General features: G+C 42.8%; 1 protein-coding gene across 2 annotated transcripts in view; it reads left to right on the plus strand.

The window, feature by feature from the left end:
* The first annotated feature begins 3,067 nt into the window (after positions 1 to 3,067).
* enkur (enkurin, TRPC channel interacting protein) overlaps positions 3,068 to 17,453 on the plus strand; it is a 34,200-nt gene continuing 19,814 nt past the window's right edge. Inside the window, exons 1-3 of one of the 2 annotated variants that reach the window (XM_028804499.2) lie at positions 3,068 to 3,277; positions 8,020 to 8,165; positions 14,009 to 14,238. In XM_028804499.2, the coding sequence (XP_028660332.1) occupies positions 3,201 to 3,277; positions 8,020 to 8,165; positions 14,009 to 14,238 (453 nt within the window). In that variant the 5' untranslated portion in view covers positions 3,068 to 3,200. Of the gene's footprint in view, positions 3,278 to 8,019; positions 8,166 to 13,984; positions 14,239 to 17,453 lie in introns of both variants that reach the window. The other variant, XM_028804498.2, reaches the window with a different exon arrangement.

The raw sequence follows: 17,453 nt of genomic DNA on the forward strand, positions 1-17,453 counted from the left end.
ATTCATCGTGCCTCTGCCTTCAGCAGTTCCATCGTCAATGAAGAGAAGTGTGCCAGGACCTGTGGCAGCCACACATGCCCAAGCCAAAACACCCCCAGCACCGCCATGTGTCACAGATGAAGTGGTCTGCTTTCGATCTTGGGCAGTTCCTTTTCATCTCCACACTTTGCTCTCGTCACCACTCTGATGAGGTTCATCTTTGTCTCGTCTGTCTGCAAGACCTTTTCCTAGAATTCTGCAGGCTCTTTGAAGTCGTTTTCACAAATTGTAATCTGGCTGTCCTGTTTTTCTGTCCTCTGTGTTTCTGTTCATGAAGTCTTCTGCTGATAGTCGTCTCTGACACGTCCACATTGACCTCCTGAAGACTGTTACTGATCTGTCAGACAGGTGTTTGGGACTTTTTCTTTACCATAGTGAGGGTTCGTCCGTCATCAGCAGTGGAGGTCTTCCTTGGCCTAACAGTCCCTTTGTGATTAGGGAGCTCACCAGTGTGTTCTTTCTTCTTCATGGTATTCCAGACAGTTGATTTTGGTCATTTGTAAGCTTTTACCATGTCTCAAATGGTTTTATTTTTGTTTTCAACTTTATAATGGCTTCTTTGACTTTCGTTGACACTGCTCGTGTTCTCATGTTGAACAACAGCAACTTCTTCTTCTTCTTTTGGCTGCTTCCATTAAGGGTTGCCACAGCAGATCATCTTCTTCCATATCTTTCTGTCCTCGTCATCTTGTTCTGTCACACCCATCACCTGCATGTCCTCTCTCACCACATCCATAGACCTTCTCTTAGGCCTTCCTCTTTTCCTCTTCCCTGGCAGCTCTATCCTTAGTGTCTTTCTCCCAATATACTCAGCATCTCTCCTCTGCACATGTCCAAACCAACGCAATCTCGCCTCTCTGACTTTGTCTCCCAACCTGAGCTGACCCTCTAATGTTCTCATTTCTAATCCTGTCCATCCTCGTCACACCCAATGCAAATCTTCGCATCTTTAACTCTGCCACCTCCAGCTCTGTCTCTTACTTTCTGGTCAGTGCCACCGTCTCCAACCCATATAACATAGCTGGTCTCACTACCGCCCTGTAGACCTTCCCTTTCACTCTTGTTGATACCCATCTGTCACAAATCACTCCTGACACTCTTCTCCACCCATCCCACCCTGCCTGCACTCTCTTCTTCACTTCTCTTCCACACTCCCCATTACTCCTTACTGTTGATTCCAAGTATTTAAACTCCTCCACCTTCGCCAACTCTACTCCCTCATCCTCACCATTCCACTGACCTCCCTCTCATTCACACACATGTATTCTGTCTTGGTGGTCCTACTGACCTTCATTCCTCTCCTCTCTAGAGCATATCTCCACCTCTCCAGAGTCTCCTCAACCTGCTCCCTACTCTCACTACAGATCACAATGTCATCAGCAAACATCATAGTTCATGGGGACTCCTGTCTAATCTCGTCTGTCAACCTGTCCATCACCATTGCAAATAAGAAAGGGCTCAGAGCCGATCCCTGATGTAATCCCACCTCCATCACTCCTACCGCATACCTCGCCACAGTCACACTTCATATCCTATACAGCTCTTACGTACTTCTCTGTCACTCCCGACTTCTTCATTCAATACCACAGCTCCTCTCCAGTCACCCTGTCATATGCTTTCTCCAGGTCCACAAAGACACAATGCAACTCCTTCTGGCCTTCTCTAAACTTCTCCATCAACATCCTCAGAGCAAACATCGCATCTGTGGTGCTCTGTCTTGGCATGACACCATCCTGCTGCTCACTAATCATCACCTCACTTCTTAACTGAGCTTCCACTAGTCTTTCCCATAACTTCATGCTGTGGCTCATCAATTTTATCCCACTGTAGTTACTACAGTCCTGAACTTAGTCCCCCTTATTCTTAAATATCAGCACCAGTCCACTTCTTCTCCACTCCTCAGGCATCCTCTCACTTTCCAAGATTCCATTAAACAATCTGGTTAAAAACTCCACTGCCATCTCTCCTAAACACCTCCACAGGTATGTCATCTGGACCAACGGCCTTTCCATTCTTCATCCTCTTCATCGCTGTCCTTACTTGCTAATCCATTGCACTTCCTGATTCACTATCTCCATATCATCCAACCTCTTCTCTCTCTCATTCTCTTCATTCATCAGCCTCTCAAAGTACTCTTTCCATCTGCTCACCACGCCCTCCTCGCTTGTGAGTACGTTTCCATCTTTATAGTTTATCACCCTAACTTGCTACTCATCTTTCCCAGCTGTACAACTACAACTACAGACAACTACAGGCAACTACAGACTCCAAAAGATTAGGTATCTTACGATGAAACAATGAAACACACCTGAGGAATCACAAACAACCATGACGCCAGTTGTCCCAAATATTATAGTGCGACCGTTTAGAAAAAGTGTTGTCATTTCTACAAGTGGCCGAAATGTATGTAAATCCCCTTAAATGAAAGTCTGCAATGTGCACTTTAATTACCTCTGAATTGTCAGTCAGTCATTGTCCAACCGGCTATATCCGAACACAGGGTCACAGGGTCTGCTGGAGCCAATCCCAGACAGCACAGGGTGCAAGGCAGGAACAATCCCGGGGCAGGGCGCCATCCCACCGCAGGACACACACACACACACACACAAACGGGACAATTTAGGATCGCCAATGCACCTAACCTGAATGTCTTTGGACTGTGGGAGGAAACCCACGCAGGTACGGGGAGAACATGCAAACTCCACGCAGGAGGACTATTGCAAATAAGAATATGAATAAGGACTCGGGAAGCGAACCCAGGTCTGAACCCACCGTGCTGCCCCCGTCTGAATTATTTGCGTTGTAATTTTAAACTATGTAGCACAGGGGCAAATCAAGGAAAAATGTGTCGTTGTCTCTAACATTATGGAGGGCACCGTATATGTTAAAAAAAACACTTGTCATTACTGACACCTTCCCTTAAGTACTGCAATAACGTCTTAGCACCCTTCGCAGGGAAGGCGACTGACTCCTCAAGCAGGGGCGGAGCGAATCGCACGAAGGTTACCAAGGCGCGGTATCCAAGGGTGACCGTTGCTAAACAAAAGCCAGGCACCGCGATCAGGACTGGAGGCGACGGCGTCCACGGTGAAGGAAAGCAACTCTGCCCCTCAGAACTCCGCCAGACTTTTTTTTTTTTGGAACTTCGTGGAAAAGCAACCATGGCAGAGATGTACCCGGACGAGAGTATTTATAACCTCATACCTCAGGATGAGATCAAGGCGGCCAAAATGCCGAGGTAAGGTAAACAGTGAGCACGCGAAACTCGATAGTGCAGCAATCGGCGGAGTAACAAAAATGGCCAATCGTTCCGCTTTTTGAATTGGTGATTCGCCAGCTAACTGCACATTTTTATAACCCCTGTGCTAACTAATCACCGACATGAAATAAGAAACGGAGAAAATGTAAATAAGTTCGTTAATAAATGACTACTAACTGGTCGTAAAGTTTCTTTGAATGTAAAAGACAGTTCGCTGAAACGTTAGATTACCTAAAGCGTTTTCGACCCCAAACTATAAAATAGTGAGGAATGTACAACGTTGATGGATGTTAATGAAATTTACAATATTAAAAGAAAATAGTCCTTTAATAGCCCTTTCTTGGGTTGTGTTTTGTCTTATCGACACATCCATCCATTATCCAACCCGCTATATCCTAACTACAGGGTCACGGGGGTCTGCTGGTGCCAATCCCAGACAACACAGGGCACAAGGCAGGAAACAAACCCTGGGCAGAGTGCCAGTCCACCGCAGGGCGCACACACACACACACCAGGCACACACTAGGGACAATTTAGAATCGCCAATCCACTTAGCCTGCATGTCTTTGGACTGTGGGAGGAAACCGGAGCGCCCGGAGGAAACCCACGCAGACACAGGGAGAACATGCAAACTCCACGCAGGGAGTACCTGGGAAGCGGCGCTACCCACTGCACTACCGTGCCGCCCTTGTGCAAATCCCCTTAAATGAAAGTCTGGAATATGCACTTTAATCACATCTCAATTGTTTGAACTGTGGAGTAAAGGGAATAATCGTGCAAAAATGTGTCATTGTCCCAAATATTATGGAGGGCACTGTACATGTAAAAACAAAACAAAAGCACTTGTCATTACTGACACCTTCCCTTACGTTTTGCAGCCTAGTCGCTCTTCTCTGGACCTTCTCTAGTGCTGCTATGTCTTTTTTGTAGCCTGGAGACCAAAACTGCACACAGGACTCCAGATGATGACGTGTTTCTGGGTTATAGGGCATGCATAAGTCCTTGAGCCTCCCTGCAGCGTCCTCTGGTGGGCCCCACCACTCCACTGTCCATAATTCCCTGCTGGTCTTTGGGGCACTCCCATGCCACAGGGAGGGCTCCATCTAGCGGCCTGGGGGTGCTGGCCGGGATAAACAGCCGGCCATTTCCCACACTATCTATCATATAGTGCCTTTCATATCTATCTATCTATCTATCTATCTATCTATCTATCTATCTATAGTGCCTTTCATAAGTATCATATAGTGCCTTTCACATATCTATCTATCTATCTATCTATCTATCATATAGTACCTTTCATATCTTTGTATTATATAGTGCCTTTCATCCATCCATCCATCCATCCATTATCCAACCCACTATATCCTAACTGCAGGGTCACAGGGGTCTGCTGCCTTTCATATGTAATTATGATATAGTCCATTTCATATCTATCTATCTATCTATCTATCTATCTATCTATCTATCTATCTATCTATCTATCTATCTATCTATTATACAGTACCTTTCATATCATCTATCTATTATATAGTGCCTTTCATATCTATCTATCGTGCCTTTAATCTATCTTATATAGTGTTTTCCTATCTATCTATCTATCTATCTATCTATCTATCTATCTATCTAATAGTGCCTTTCCTATCTATTATACATACACACACACACACACATTAGTTCCTGCCTTGTGCCCTGTGTTGGCTGGGATTGGCTCCAGCAGACCCCCGTGACCCTGTGTTCAGATTCAACGGGTTGGAAAATGGGTGGATGGATGGACTCCAGATGTGGCCTCACCAGATGTGTTATAAAGCCTGACCAGAACCTCCTGTGACTTGTACGCCACACATCAAGGCGCTCTATAACCTGACATTCTGTTAGTGTTCTTAATGGCTTCTCAACACTGTCTGGACGTTACATTGGAATATTAGAACATGAGAAAGTTTTAGATGAGAACAGGCCATTCAGCCAACAAAGCTCGCCAGTCCTGCCAACTTAATTCTTCCAAAATAACATCAAGTTGAGTTTTGAAAGTCCCTAAAGTCCAACTGTCTACCAGACTACTTGGTCACTTATTCCATGTGTCTATGGTTCTCTGTGTGAAGAAAAATTTCCTAATGTTTGTGTGAAATTTACACTTAACAAGTTTTCAACTGTGTCCCCGTGTTCTTGTTGTGCTCATTTTAAAGTCACAGTCTTGATCCACTGCACTAATTCCCTTCATAATGTTAAACACTTCAGTCAGGTCACCTCTTAATCTTCTTTTGCTTAAACTGTAAAGGCTCAGCTCTTTTAATCTTTCCTCATAACTCATCCCCTGTAGCTCTGAATCAGCCTAGTCACTCTTCTCTGGACCTTCTCTTGTGCTGCTATGTCCTTTTTGTAGCCTGGAGACCAAAACTACACTCAGGACTCCAGATGAGGCCTCACCAGCGTGTTATAAAGCCTGAGCAGAACCTCCTGTGACTTGTACTCCACACATCAAGGCGCTATATAACCTGACATTCTGTTAGCCTTCTTAATGGCTTCTGAACACCGTCTGGCAGTTAATAGATTTGAGTCCACTGCGACTCCTAAGCCATCCTCATAAAAGGTATTTTCAATTTTTAGACCTCCCATTGTGTTTTCAAATCTCATGTTTTTACTTCCTATGTGTAACACTTTACATTTACTGCCTTTAAATTTCATCTGCCACAAATCTGCCCAAGCCTGCATGCTGTCCAAGTCCCTCTGTGATGACTTAATGGATTCTTGATTATCTGCCAGTCCACCTATCTTGGCATCATCTGCACGCTTAACCCGCATAACCAGCTTGTTATTTAAACTCCATTCCAAATCATTTATATACTGTATATTAAAAATAGTAGTGGCCTCAACACTGACCCCTGTGGGACACCACTCTTAACATCACCCAATTCTGATTACTGTACTACAAATGTTTGTGATCCGTCATCTGTTGGAATGACAAATGCAATACATTTATTACATCATGCATTACAAAATACATTCTAATAGATGGTGTGCTGCAAACATTAGAGCTGAGGTCTATGTTAATTACTTAGATTTCAACCCATCTTAGACGATCTGCACATCTAGTAGTTTATAGGATAACAAGTACAAGTCCTGGAGTGATCCAGTCAGAGTCCACATTTCAATCTAACTGAGAATGTGCTATTAAACATAGCAGCTGCCCCAGCACTGCCCCCTGCTGGACACAACTCTTGACTTTACCAGATTCTGACAAGGTTCCATAATCCTCTGCTTCCTGTGTCTGTGCCTGTTTTTCACCCATCTACTGTACACACAACACCCTGAACTCCCACTTCTTCATACTTCATGTAAATAATTTGGTTCTGAATCCCATCATCTCAGGCTGGACACATGCTTTTTTTTTTTTTTTTTTTTTTTCCTTTGTTAAATTACGCTGAGTGCCCAAATGAGTCTTCTGTTTTAGAAAAATTGATTCTTCACGCTGACTTCATCGCCTAGACAATGAGATAAATGAAACAGATGTATCCCTGAATCTTTGGCAGGCAGCCACATCACTTAAGAGGCCATTGGAACATTCGGGGTTTTCCTAGCAGGAGCTGGTGCTTTGATTTAAAAACAAAAATCTAATTAGGAAATGCCAATGTGAACTAAAACGTGTGCGCTTTATGACATGTTATGAAAAATGAAGCTGTATCTATTCAAGCATCAACTGTTTTATGTCCTCTTATAATATAAATAATTATAATTCTGTACATTTAAATATTGCTTTTATCACTACTCAAAGGACTTTACATAGTGAGTGGGGAGCCATTTGAACCACCACTAATGTGTGTGTGTGTGTATGTATAATAGATAGGAAAGGCAATAGATAGATAGATAGATAGATAGATAGATAGATAGATAGATAGATAGATAGATAGATAGATAGATAGATAGATAGATAGATAGATAGATAGATAGATAGATAGATAGGAAAGGCACTATATGATAGATAGATAGATAGATAGATAGATAGATAGATAGATAGATAGATAGATAGATAGATAGATAGATAGATAGATAGATAGATAGATAGGAAAGGCACTATATGATAGATAGATAGATAGATAGATAGATAGATAGATAGATAGATAGATAGATAGATAGATAGATAGATAGATAGATAGATAGATAGATAGGAAAGGCACTATATGATAGATAGATAGATAGATAGATAGATAGATAGATAGATAGATAGATAGATAGATAGATAGATAGATAGATAGATAGATAGATAGATAGATAGATAGATAGATAGATAGATAGGAAAGGCACTATATGATAGATAGATAGATAGATAGATAGATAGATAGATAGATAGATAGATAGATAGATAGATAGATAGATAGATAGATAGATAGATAGATAGATAGATAGATAGGAAAGGCACTATATGATAGATAGATAGATAGATAGATAGATAGATAGATAGATAGATAGATAGATAGATAGATAGATAGATAGATAGATAGATAGATAGATAGATAGATAGATAAATAGATAGATAGATAGATAGATATGAAATGGACTATATAATAGTTACATATGAAAGGCAAGGGTCTCCTCGACCTGTTCCCTTCTCTCACTACAGATCACAGTACTAAAATACATAAATGAAGTCATTGAAGTATTGTGTTGGGGAAGCAGTTTTGGCCTTCCTGTATTGGTAATGGTGGCTTTTTGTTCTCTTTTTACAGATACACATCAAGGTTTCGAGGCATGGTGAAGGAGGAGATGCAGAAGAACAGAGCTCTGAATAAAACAATGGGGCCAGCAAAAGTAGACGTGCCTTCCCCAGAGAAATTCCTACAAAAGCAGTCAAAGGAGCTTAAAGAAACAGAAAGTAAGCAAAAAAAAAAGTTAAATGTATTTATACAACTTTTATTTTTGTATATTCCAGCAGGCCTTTAATGACCTCTTGGGCACGGCCATCAGCAGTGTGTCTGTCTGCGGAGAGAGTGTCGACCTCGTCGAGAGGTTTGCTTACCTTGGCAGTGACATTCATGTCTCTGGTGACTCTTCCTATGAAGTCAGTAGATGGATTGGGAGAGCATGGGGGGTCATGAGGTCACTGGAAAGGGGTGTGTGGCGCTCCTGATATCTATGCAAAAGGCTGAAGGTCCAAGTCTTTAGAGTCCTGGTGCTTCCTGTTTGCAAGACATGGACGCTATCTAGTGACCTGAGATGAAGACTGGACTCCTTTGGTACTGTGTCTCTCCGGAGAATCCTTGGGTACCGTTGGTTTGACTTTGTGTTGCTCATGGAATCCCGAATGAGGCACATGACCTGCATTGTGAGGGAGCGTCAGTTACGGCACTACGGCCATGTGGCGCGTTTCCCCAGAGGGTGATCCGGCTCGTAAGATCCTCATTGTTGGGGACCCGAGTGGCTGGACCAGGCCAAGGGGTCAACCACATAACACCTGGCTAAGGCAGATAGAGGGTCATTTCTGGAGGGTGTGACTGGACCGCGTGTCTGCCTGAGGGGTTGCCAACCAGGATCCCAAGCTGTTTCACTGTGTAGTGGGTGCGGTAACGCACTGTACCAGTGCATGTTCCCCAACTTCAATCAGAAAAGGGGACTTCCATTGAAAAATAAAACAATTCAGTTACTAAATCCACATGTTCCATTATGTAGGTCCAGGGAGTGGGGCTAATCACTGCAGCAAGCATTTCACACACGGCAGGAACCAAGTCTGGTAGAAACATCAGCCCACTTTCATAGACACTCCCAATGAGTCGTCTATAATAAATGTGTTTAGAACGTGGTGGGAAACTGGGCTACCAGGGAGACTCCTACTGGGCGTGAAGAAGCAGTGATAACAGAGAGAGGTCAAGTTGGGGTTTGAACTTAAGTCTGTGGAACCGTGGGGCAGTAGGTCTAACTAGTGTACCTCTACTCTGCCCTTCTAAAGCCTTCTGTTTTTTATAAGATTTCACTCACAAGGGCACCAATCACGTCACTACTGTTTACCAGTTTGCTTTGCAAGGTGACAATGAAGTTCCTCCACCCTGAAAGTTGCATATGTGTCCATCCACTTCGGCTAGAGATTTTCAAACTCAACGTTTCCCAAGTCCCACACATTGTAAGAAGTGACTGGGCAGGCAGACAACTCTGAGAAGCCAAGAAAAGCTGGGATACCACCCTGGTTGCCCCTTATAATAACAAACTGAAAAGACAGCTCCAACAAAAAAAGAATTAATTGGCCAGTCTTTCTGGCAGCAGTTAGCAGTAGGATCTCCGTCCTCTGGAACAGTCAGTCTGGCATCTGTCACCACCTTCCAGGAACGAGCTGGATTTATATGTAAGAGACTGGAAAGGGTCGGGGTTTCTCAGGTGGTGGGTGGAGTACCTTGGGTAGGAGGCGGGGTCAGTTATTCCTCTTTGGTGCTTTTTCTGGGCTGCAGAGAAGGAAGGAGAAGAGAAGAGGTAAGGTTACAGTCAGCGCCCCCTCTCGTTTCAGACTGGTATTGCTTACGTTGTCTGAGTCAGGAAGTTGGCTCCCAGACATGCATGTATGACACCATACATTTCCTGTGTGAAATGAATTAGGGTATCTACTTTTTATTTCTTCTTTGTTTGTGTTTGATGTCTTTACCTTTTAATTGCTCGATGAAATGAAACAATCTCGTCTCCACACACCGAAATGACCAAGAGGGGATGTACAATGAAGTTAAACAATTGAGTCTCCAAAACGATGGAATTAAACAATCGAGTCACTGAAAACACCAAATGGGATGTTCAATGAAATGAATCAAATGCCTAAGAGAGATACACAATAAAATTAAACAATTGCGTCTCCACACGCTGAAATGACCAAGAGGGGATATATGATGAACGATATGTACTGGGGATGAACGATAAAACAACTGAATTTCCAAAACGATCAAATTAAACAATCGAGTCACTGAAATCACCAAAGGGTATGCTCAATGAAATCAATCAATTGAGTCACCAAACACAAATTACCAAGGGAGATCCATCCATTCATCCATTTTCCAACCCGCTGAATCCGAACACAGGGTCACGGGGGTCCGCTGGAGCCAATCCCAGCCAACACAGGGCACAAGGCAGGAACCAATCCCGGGCAGGGTGCCAACCCACCGCAGACCAAGAGAGATACTCAATGAAATTAAACAATCGAGTCTCCATGCACCGAAATGACCAAGGAGGGTATGTGCGATGAAATGGAACAATCTGGTCTCGGCAGTACTGAAATGACCAAGAGAAGATGCTCGATGAACTTAAACAATCGAGTCACTTGAAATCACCAAAGGGATTGCTCAATGAAATCAATCAATTGAGTCACCACACACAAATTACCAAGGGAGATACTCGATGAAATGAAACAATCGAGTCGCCATGCACCAAAATGACCAAGAGGGTATGTGCGATGAAATGAAGCAATCGGATCTTGGGGATGCTCAATAAACTTAAACAATCGAATTAAACAATCGAGTCACTGAAATCACCAAAGAGGATGTTCAATGAAATGAATCAAATGCCTAAGAGAGATACACAATAAAATTAAACAATTGCGTCTCCACACACCGAAATGACCAAGAGGGGATGTACGATGAACGATATGTACTGGGGATGAACGATAAAACAACTGAATTTCCAAAATGATCAAATTAAACAATCGAGTCACTGAAATCACCAAAGGGTATGCTCAATGAAATCAATCAATTGAGTCACCACACACAAATTACCAAGGGAGATACTCGATGAAATGAAACAATCGCGTCGCCATGCACCAAAATGACCAAGAGGGTATGCGCGATGAAATGAAATAACCGGGTTTCGGCAGCACCAAAATGACCAAGAGAAGATGCTCAATGAACTTAAACAATCGAGTCTCCGAAACAATCGAATTAAACAATCGAGTCACTGAAATCACCAAAGAGGATGCTCAAGGAAATCAATCAATTGAGTCACCACACACAAATTACCAAGGGAGATACTCGATGAAATGAAAAAATCGCGTTGCCATGCACCAAAATGACCAAGAGGGTATGCGCGATGAAATGAAACAATCGGGTCTCTGCAGCACCAAAATGACCAAGAGAAGATGCTCAATGAACTCAAACAATCGAGTCACTGAAATCACCAAAGCTGATGCTCAATGAAATCAATCAATTGAGTCACCCCACACAAATCACCAAGGGAGATACTCAATGAAATTAAACAATCGCGTCACCATGCACCAAAATGACCAAGAGGGTATGCGTGATGAAATGAAACAACCGGGTCTCGGTAGCACCGAAATGACCAAAAGAAGATGCTCAATGAACTTAAACAATCGAGTCTCCAAATCAATCGAATTAAACAATCAAGTCACTGAAATCACCAAAAGGGATGCTCAATGAAATCAATCAATTGAGTCACCACACACAAATTACCAAGGGAGATACTCGATGAAATGAAACAATCACATTTCCATGCACCAAAATGACCAAGGAGGGGTGTGCACAATTAAATGAAACAATCGGATCTGGGCAGCACGAAAATGATCAAGAAGGGGTGCTCAATGAATTTAAACAATCGAGTCTCCGAAACGATCAAATTAAATAATCAAGTCACTGAAATGGTCAAAGGGGATGCCCAAAGAGATGAATCAAATGCCCAAGTGAGATACTCGATGAAATGAAACAACGGAGACTCTGCACGTTGAAATGACCAAAGGGGACCCTTGATGAAATGATCAAGTCACTACACACTGAACGCAAGAGTAAAACGTTAAATTGTTCAAATTACAATCATCTCTCTGTTAAGGAGCAAGGTGACCCAGGGGCCTGTAGGGTTCTTAATCCAGGTTTGGTTCACAGGAAACCAAGTCTGTCAGTGTCGAAAAACACCATCATGATTGTGTCTTGAAAATCTGCCAGTGTATCTTGGAGAAAGAAAATTGCTCATGTTATATAAACAATTGTGGAGTATCCACCATAAATACACACTCGAACAACTCGGCATGATGACACTCGATTAACCAGACTCTGTATATCTAGTGACATATTTGTTAACTATCCCCTACTCCCGTGTTGTTGATGGATTAGAGGAATTTTTCGGTCCAGGTCCAGGCTCCACCCGATACCAGACACAACTCGACCGTAAAGAGTCCCAAGTTCAGTTAAACATAATTTATTAACAACAATCCCTTTACAGACTTTAACCAACCAATTACCAAATATAGAACACCAAACTCTTAAGTCTCCTTCACGTCCTCCGCCTCAAGCGTTGTGAAGACAACCACAGTCGTCTTCTTCTTTCGGCTGCTCCCGTTATGGGTTGCCACAGCGGATCATCTTCTTCCATATCTTTCTGTCCTCTGTATCTTGTTCTGTCACACCCATCACCTGCATGTCCTCTCTCACCACATCCACAGACCTTCACTTAGGCCTTCCTCTTTTCCTCTTCCCTGGCAGCTCTATCCTTAGCATCCTTCTCCCAATATACTCAGCATCTCTCCTCTGCACATGTCCAAACCAACGCAATCTCTCTTCTCTGACTTTGTCTCCCAACCGTCCAACCTGAGCTGATCCTCTAATGTCCTCATTTCTAATCCTATCCATCCACATCACACTCAGTACGAATCTTAGCATCTTTAACTCTGCCACCTCCAGCTCTGTCTCCTGCTTTCTGGTCAGTGCCACCATCTCCATATAACATAGCTGGTCTCACTACCGTCTAGTAGACCTTCCCTTTCACTCTTGCTGATACCCGTCTGTCACAAATCACTCCTGACACTCTTCTCCACCCATTCCACCCTGCCTGCACTGTCTTTTTCATCTCTTCTTCCACAATCCCCAGTATGGAGCGAAAAAGCTACACAATTCAAGTGAAAGCAGTTGTGGACCCTGGAGATGTTAGGGGGCAGCACTAGGCATTGTAACACCTGTAACAGATAGAGGTGTGGTCCACCTCTTGAACCCTCAGGTACCACTCTAAACACGAGGTAAAAGTGTAACAACTATTTATTTTTCTGTTGTCACGTGCACAAAGCACCCTTCACTCCACACTCATAGATCACAATCAACTCTTTAACAATACCAATCCTCCTCGCCCAGACACTTGCCACCCTACCTCCCAGCTCAGCTCAGTGTCTGGGCTTTCCCACAGTCCTTTTATATGCCCTGACCCGGAAGTGGTTCCTGGCCAAGCCCACAAGTCCTTATTCCCCCTGGGTCAGGGTAAACAGTCCTTTCTTCAGCCCGGGAGCACGTCGTTCCTTCCGGTCACGTGATGATGACGCACTCCCGGGTTATAGGGCACATAAGAGCCCACGAGCCCTCCTACAGCGACTCCTGGTGGCCCCCAAGGTATCCAACAGGGCTGTGTATATAAACTACAAAGTCCATGAGGCCCTGCTGGAACTCGGGGCACGATCATGGTGTCCGGAGGGCTCCTCCTGGCGGCCTGTGGGTGGCAACCGGAGTCTCTAGCCGGTCGTCCATCACACACCCTTATCCTATGCATGTAACTTTTCATCATGAGCGTTCATCTTCATTTTCGAAATTTCACTTTTGAGAATGTTATATTTAAATCTGCTTCCAAAGTCTGTATAAAATTGTGATAGAAATACAATTAAAGACTAATACTAAACTGTTTGTTTTTGCCATGGGCTATACTAAGAATATATTGTAACTTTCTTGTGGCAACAAGGAGGCAATATTCTTGATTTTACAGAGAAACCCTTTCAATATGAGGACTACGACAGACGGAAACCTCCAATACCTGCCCGAACAGACAAACCGGTAATGGGAATCCAGACCAAGAAGAACTTCATCAATTCAAATGCCGTTGAAATAATGATGGCTGTTCCAAAGAAGCCTAAGCCAATTTACGTCGACACCAAGAGAGGAGACAAACAACTTCTGGATACTTCTGGACTTGTTCCAAAATTCGTCCACAAAAAGGTACATTTTCACCTTACCAGGTAGCGTGTTTAAATGCATGCATTTTCCAAACCTACTCTAGAGGGATGATGCAGGGGTTAAACCTTACCCAGTTGCAATGGAAGCATGACATGTACCAACCCTGGATGGGATGCCAGGTCCATTGCCAGGCACACTCATTTATACGGAGTGCCTATAAAAAGGATTCATCTCCCTTGGAAGTTTGAACATTTTAATGTTATACAACATTGAATCCCAGTAGATTTAATTTGACTTTTTGACACAGAATAACAGAAAAAGACTCTTTAATGTTAAAATGAGATAAAGATCTCTGTAAATATAAAACACGAAATACAGTAGAGCCCCAGTTATCGGAGGTAGTGTGGGCCAATACTACCTCAGATAACTTGAAACCTCAATAAATCGAATGGACACGGCTATTTCAGATTAAAAATTCAAGTTGGCGAATGACACGGCCCAGAGATGCAAAAAGTTGGGACGCCAGCTGGGTCGTCCCATTTAATCCCCCAAAAATCAAAACAAAAAACAGTGCACAATGTCGAGATCTCGTCAATAAGGTTCAAACGAAAAGGAAATAGCCAACAGAATAGGCCAAGGACAGCTGTTCTTCAGCACGTCTTCTAGGTTTAGATTGGTGATCTGTCCAGCGTGTCAGCTCAGTCCATCAGCAAGACGTCCTCTTCTGGGGAGCTCAGGTTGCATAGCACTCTGACCAGAAGGGGCGAAGACAGTCACCCTCATGGGGCGTCTTCTCAAATACAAAGAGGCTTGTGGTGGCTCAATAGCTTTCATACAAAGCAGACTGCAATTCAAGTCACGTGAAAATGGCGTTGAGTGATTGTGTCTCAGTAGTACTCAAATGTGGCACTCGGTGCCACGGCCAACCTGCCAAGTTGTTTTTCCTGCCTAAGGTCATTGCAGGAATTGTGGGGTAGAGGGGTCCTTTCATCGGATTGGCTGGCCCACCACTGTTTCAGCTGTGGAATGGCCAATAGGGGGAGGCAGCTTGATGGCTGAGGTCTCCAGGACTCTAAACAAATCCAAATCATTATGGGATATCATCTACTGTTGTAAATTTTTTATTTTTATACCGTATTGACGATTTGTTCTGTTCTGTGTATTGTATTGTATTGACCCCCTTCTTTTTGACACCCACTGCACGCCCAACCTACCTGGAAAAGGGTCTCTCTTTGAACTGCCTTTTCCAAGGTTTCTTCCATTTTTTTTCCCTACTAGTTTTTGTTTGAGAGTTAAGGCTGGGGTGCTGTCAAAAGGCAGGGCCTGTTAAAGCCCATTGTGGCACTCTTTATGTGATTTTGGGCTGCACAAAAATAAGTTGTATTGTATGGTACTGTATAAACAACAGGCTCAGCCCCGCCTCTGGCTCCACCCCACAACAGGCTCAGCCCCACCTCAGTCTCCACTCCACAATAGGCTCCACCCCACAACAGGCTCAGCCCTGCCTTAGGCTCCACCCCACAACAGGCTCTGCCCCGCCTCAGTCTACATCAAACAACAGGAGGATTACTGTACTTCTGTTCTGTTCTGTATATTGTATTGTATTTATCCCATTTTTTTGACACTCACTGCATGCCCAACCTACCTGGAAAGGAGTCTCTCTTTGAACTGTCTTTCCAAAGGTTTCTTCCATTTTTTTTCCCTACTTGTAGTTTTTTCTTGTCTTATTAGAGAGTCAAGACTGGGGGGCTGTCAAAAGGCAGGGCCTGTTAAAGCCCATTGTGGCACTCCTTATGTGATTTTGGGCTATACAAAAATAAATTGTATTGTATTGTATTGTAGTAATGGAGGGTCTGTGACTAACTGATGTTTGCTTTTCCTAAATATATGACAGTATGCCCAGTAGAGTAATCTTTCTTTATAATATGCTACTGTGGCTGTTCGTTTGTCTGTCCAGGATTTTAAATCACCTGTAGCTCGCAAACCGTTTCACCTGTTGACTTGAAATTTGGTTCACATATACTACGTGATGTCTACTATCCACTTTCGGCGTGATGATTGACCTCCAAGGTTATTCCTCTTTTTATTTTTATTTTATTTTATTGTAGAATCAACTCTTGGCAGCGGCCAGCAGGGCACATGCATGTGGGCGCCATTCTTATCCCTACCACCTTTGCCGTCACTTCCCCTATTTCTTCATATCTTAAATCATTCTTGAGGCAGATTGAAGACTTAAGTGCCAGCTTAAGTGAAAAAATAATGAAAACGAACTAAGCAATTGCAACACAAACTCTAACTTAATCCGTTTTAACGCAAAAAGATGCCGACGAAAAAAGAGAAGAAGCGGACCGCTAGAGTGGAGAAAAGAAGAGCCGCTCAGGAAGAAGCAAGCGTATCAACCTCTGAGGAAACGAATGATAAACGTACAGAGAAACAAAGAGGAGGAAAACTATAAGTCAAGTGCATTCACTGCATGCTTTCTTGTAGTGCGCCGTTACTGGTATCAAATAAACAGCAATCGAAAAATATCTAATTATTCAAAATGGCCGATGCTACTGTAAAGTGAGTGTCAGTCTATGAAAGGAGACAAGAATGTCTAGCTATTCATATTAGTTCCAACAATCTGTTAAAATTCTATAAATAAATAAGAACTTAGAAAGAGAACTGATGTATTGTATAACGGGAACACAAGGTACATGATGGACAAGAAGATTGGGCAGTTGTGATCGTTTGTGTATATCTGAGACTGAAAATCAGGGGTTTTAGCCACTGAAGCCCCCCAATCCTGATGCCACTCTATCAATTTCTAAACCTATCCGTGTTTCTATCAGTTAAGGCAGCCACCCCTTTCCTGTGTTATTAATTAATTCAGATGCTGTTTAGCTGCAGGTTGATTAGTCAGCTCTTTACGATTATAGATAGATAGATAGATAGATAGATAGATAGATAGATAGATAGATAGATAGATAGATAGATAGATAGATAGATAGATAGATAGATAGATAGATAGATATGAATGGCACTATATGATAGATAGATAGATAGATAGATAGATAGATAGATAGATAGATAGATAGATAGATAGATAGATAGATAGATAGATAGATAGATAGATAGATAGATATGAATGGCACTATATGATAGATAGATAGATAGATAGATAGATAGATAGATAGATAGATAGATAGATAGATAGATAGATAGATAGATAGATAGATAGATAGATAGATATGAATGGCACTATATGATAGATAGAT

This window comes from Erpetoichthys calabaricus, chromosome 6 (genome assembly GCF_900747795.2).
Source record: "Erpetoichthys calabaricus chromosome 6, fErpCal1.3, whole genome shotgun sequence".
Taxonomy (NCBI): domain Eukaryota; kingdom Metazoa; phylum Chordata; class Cladistia; order Polypteriformes; family Polypteridae; genus Erpetoichthys; species Erpetoichthys calabaricus.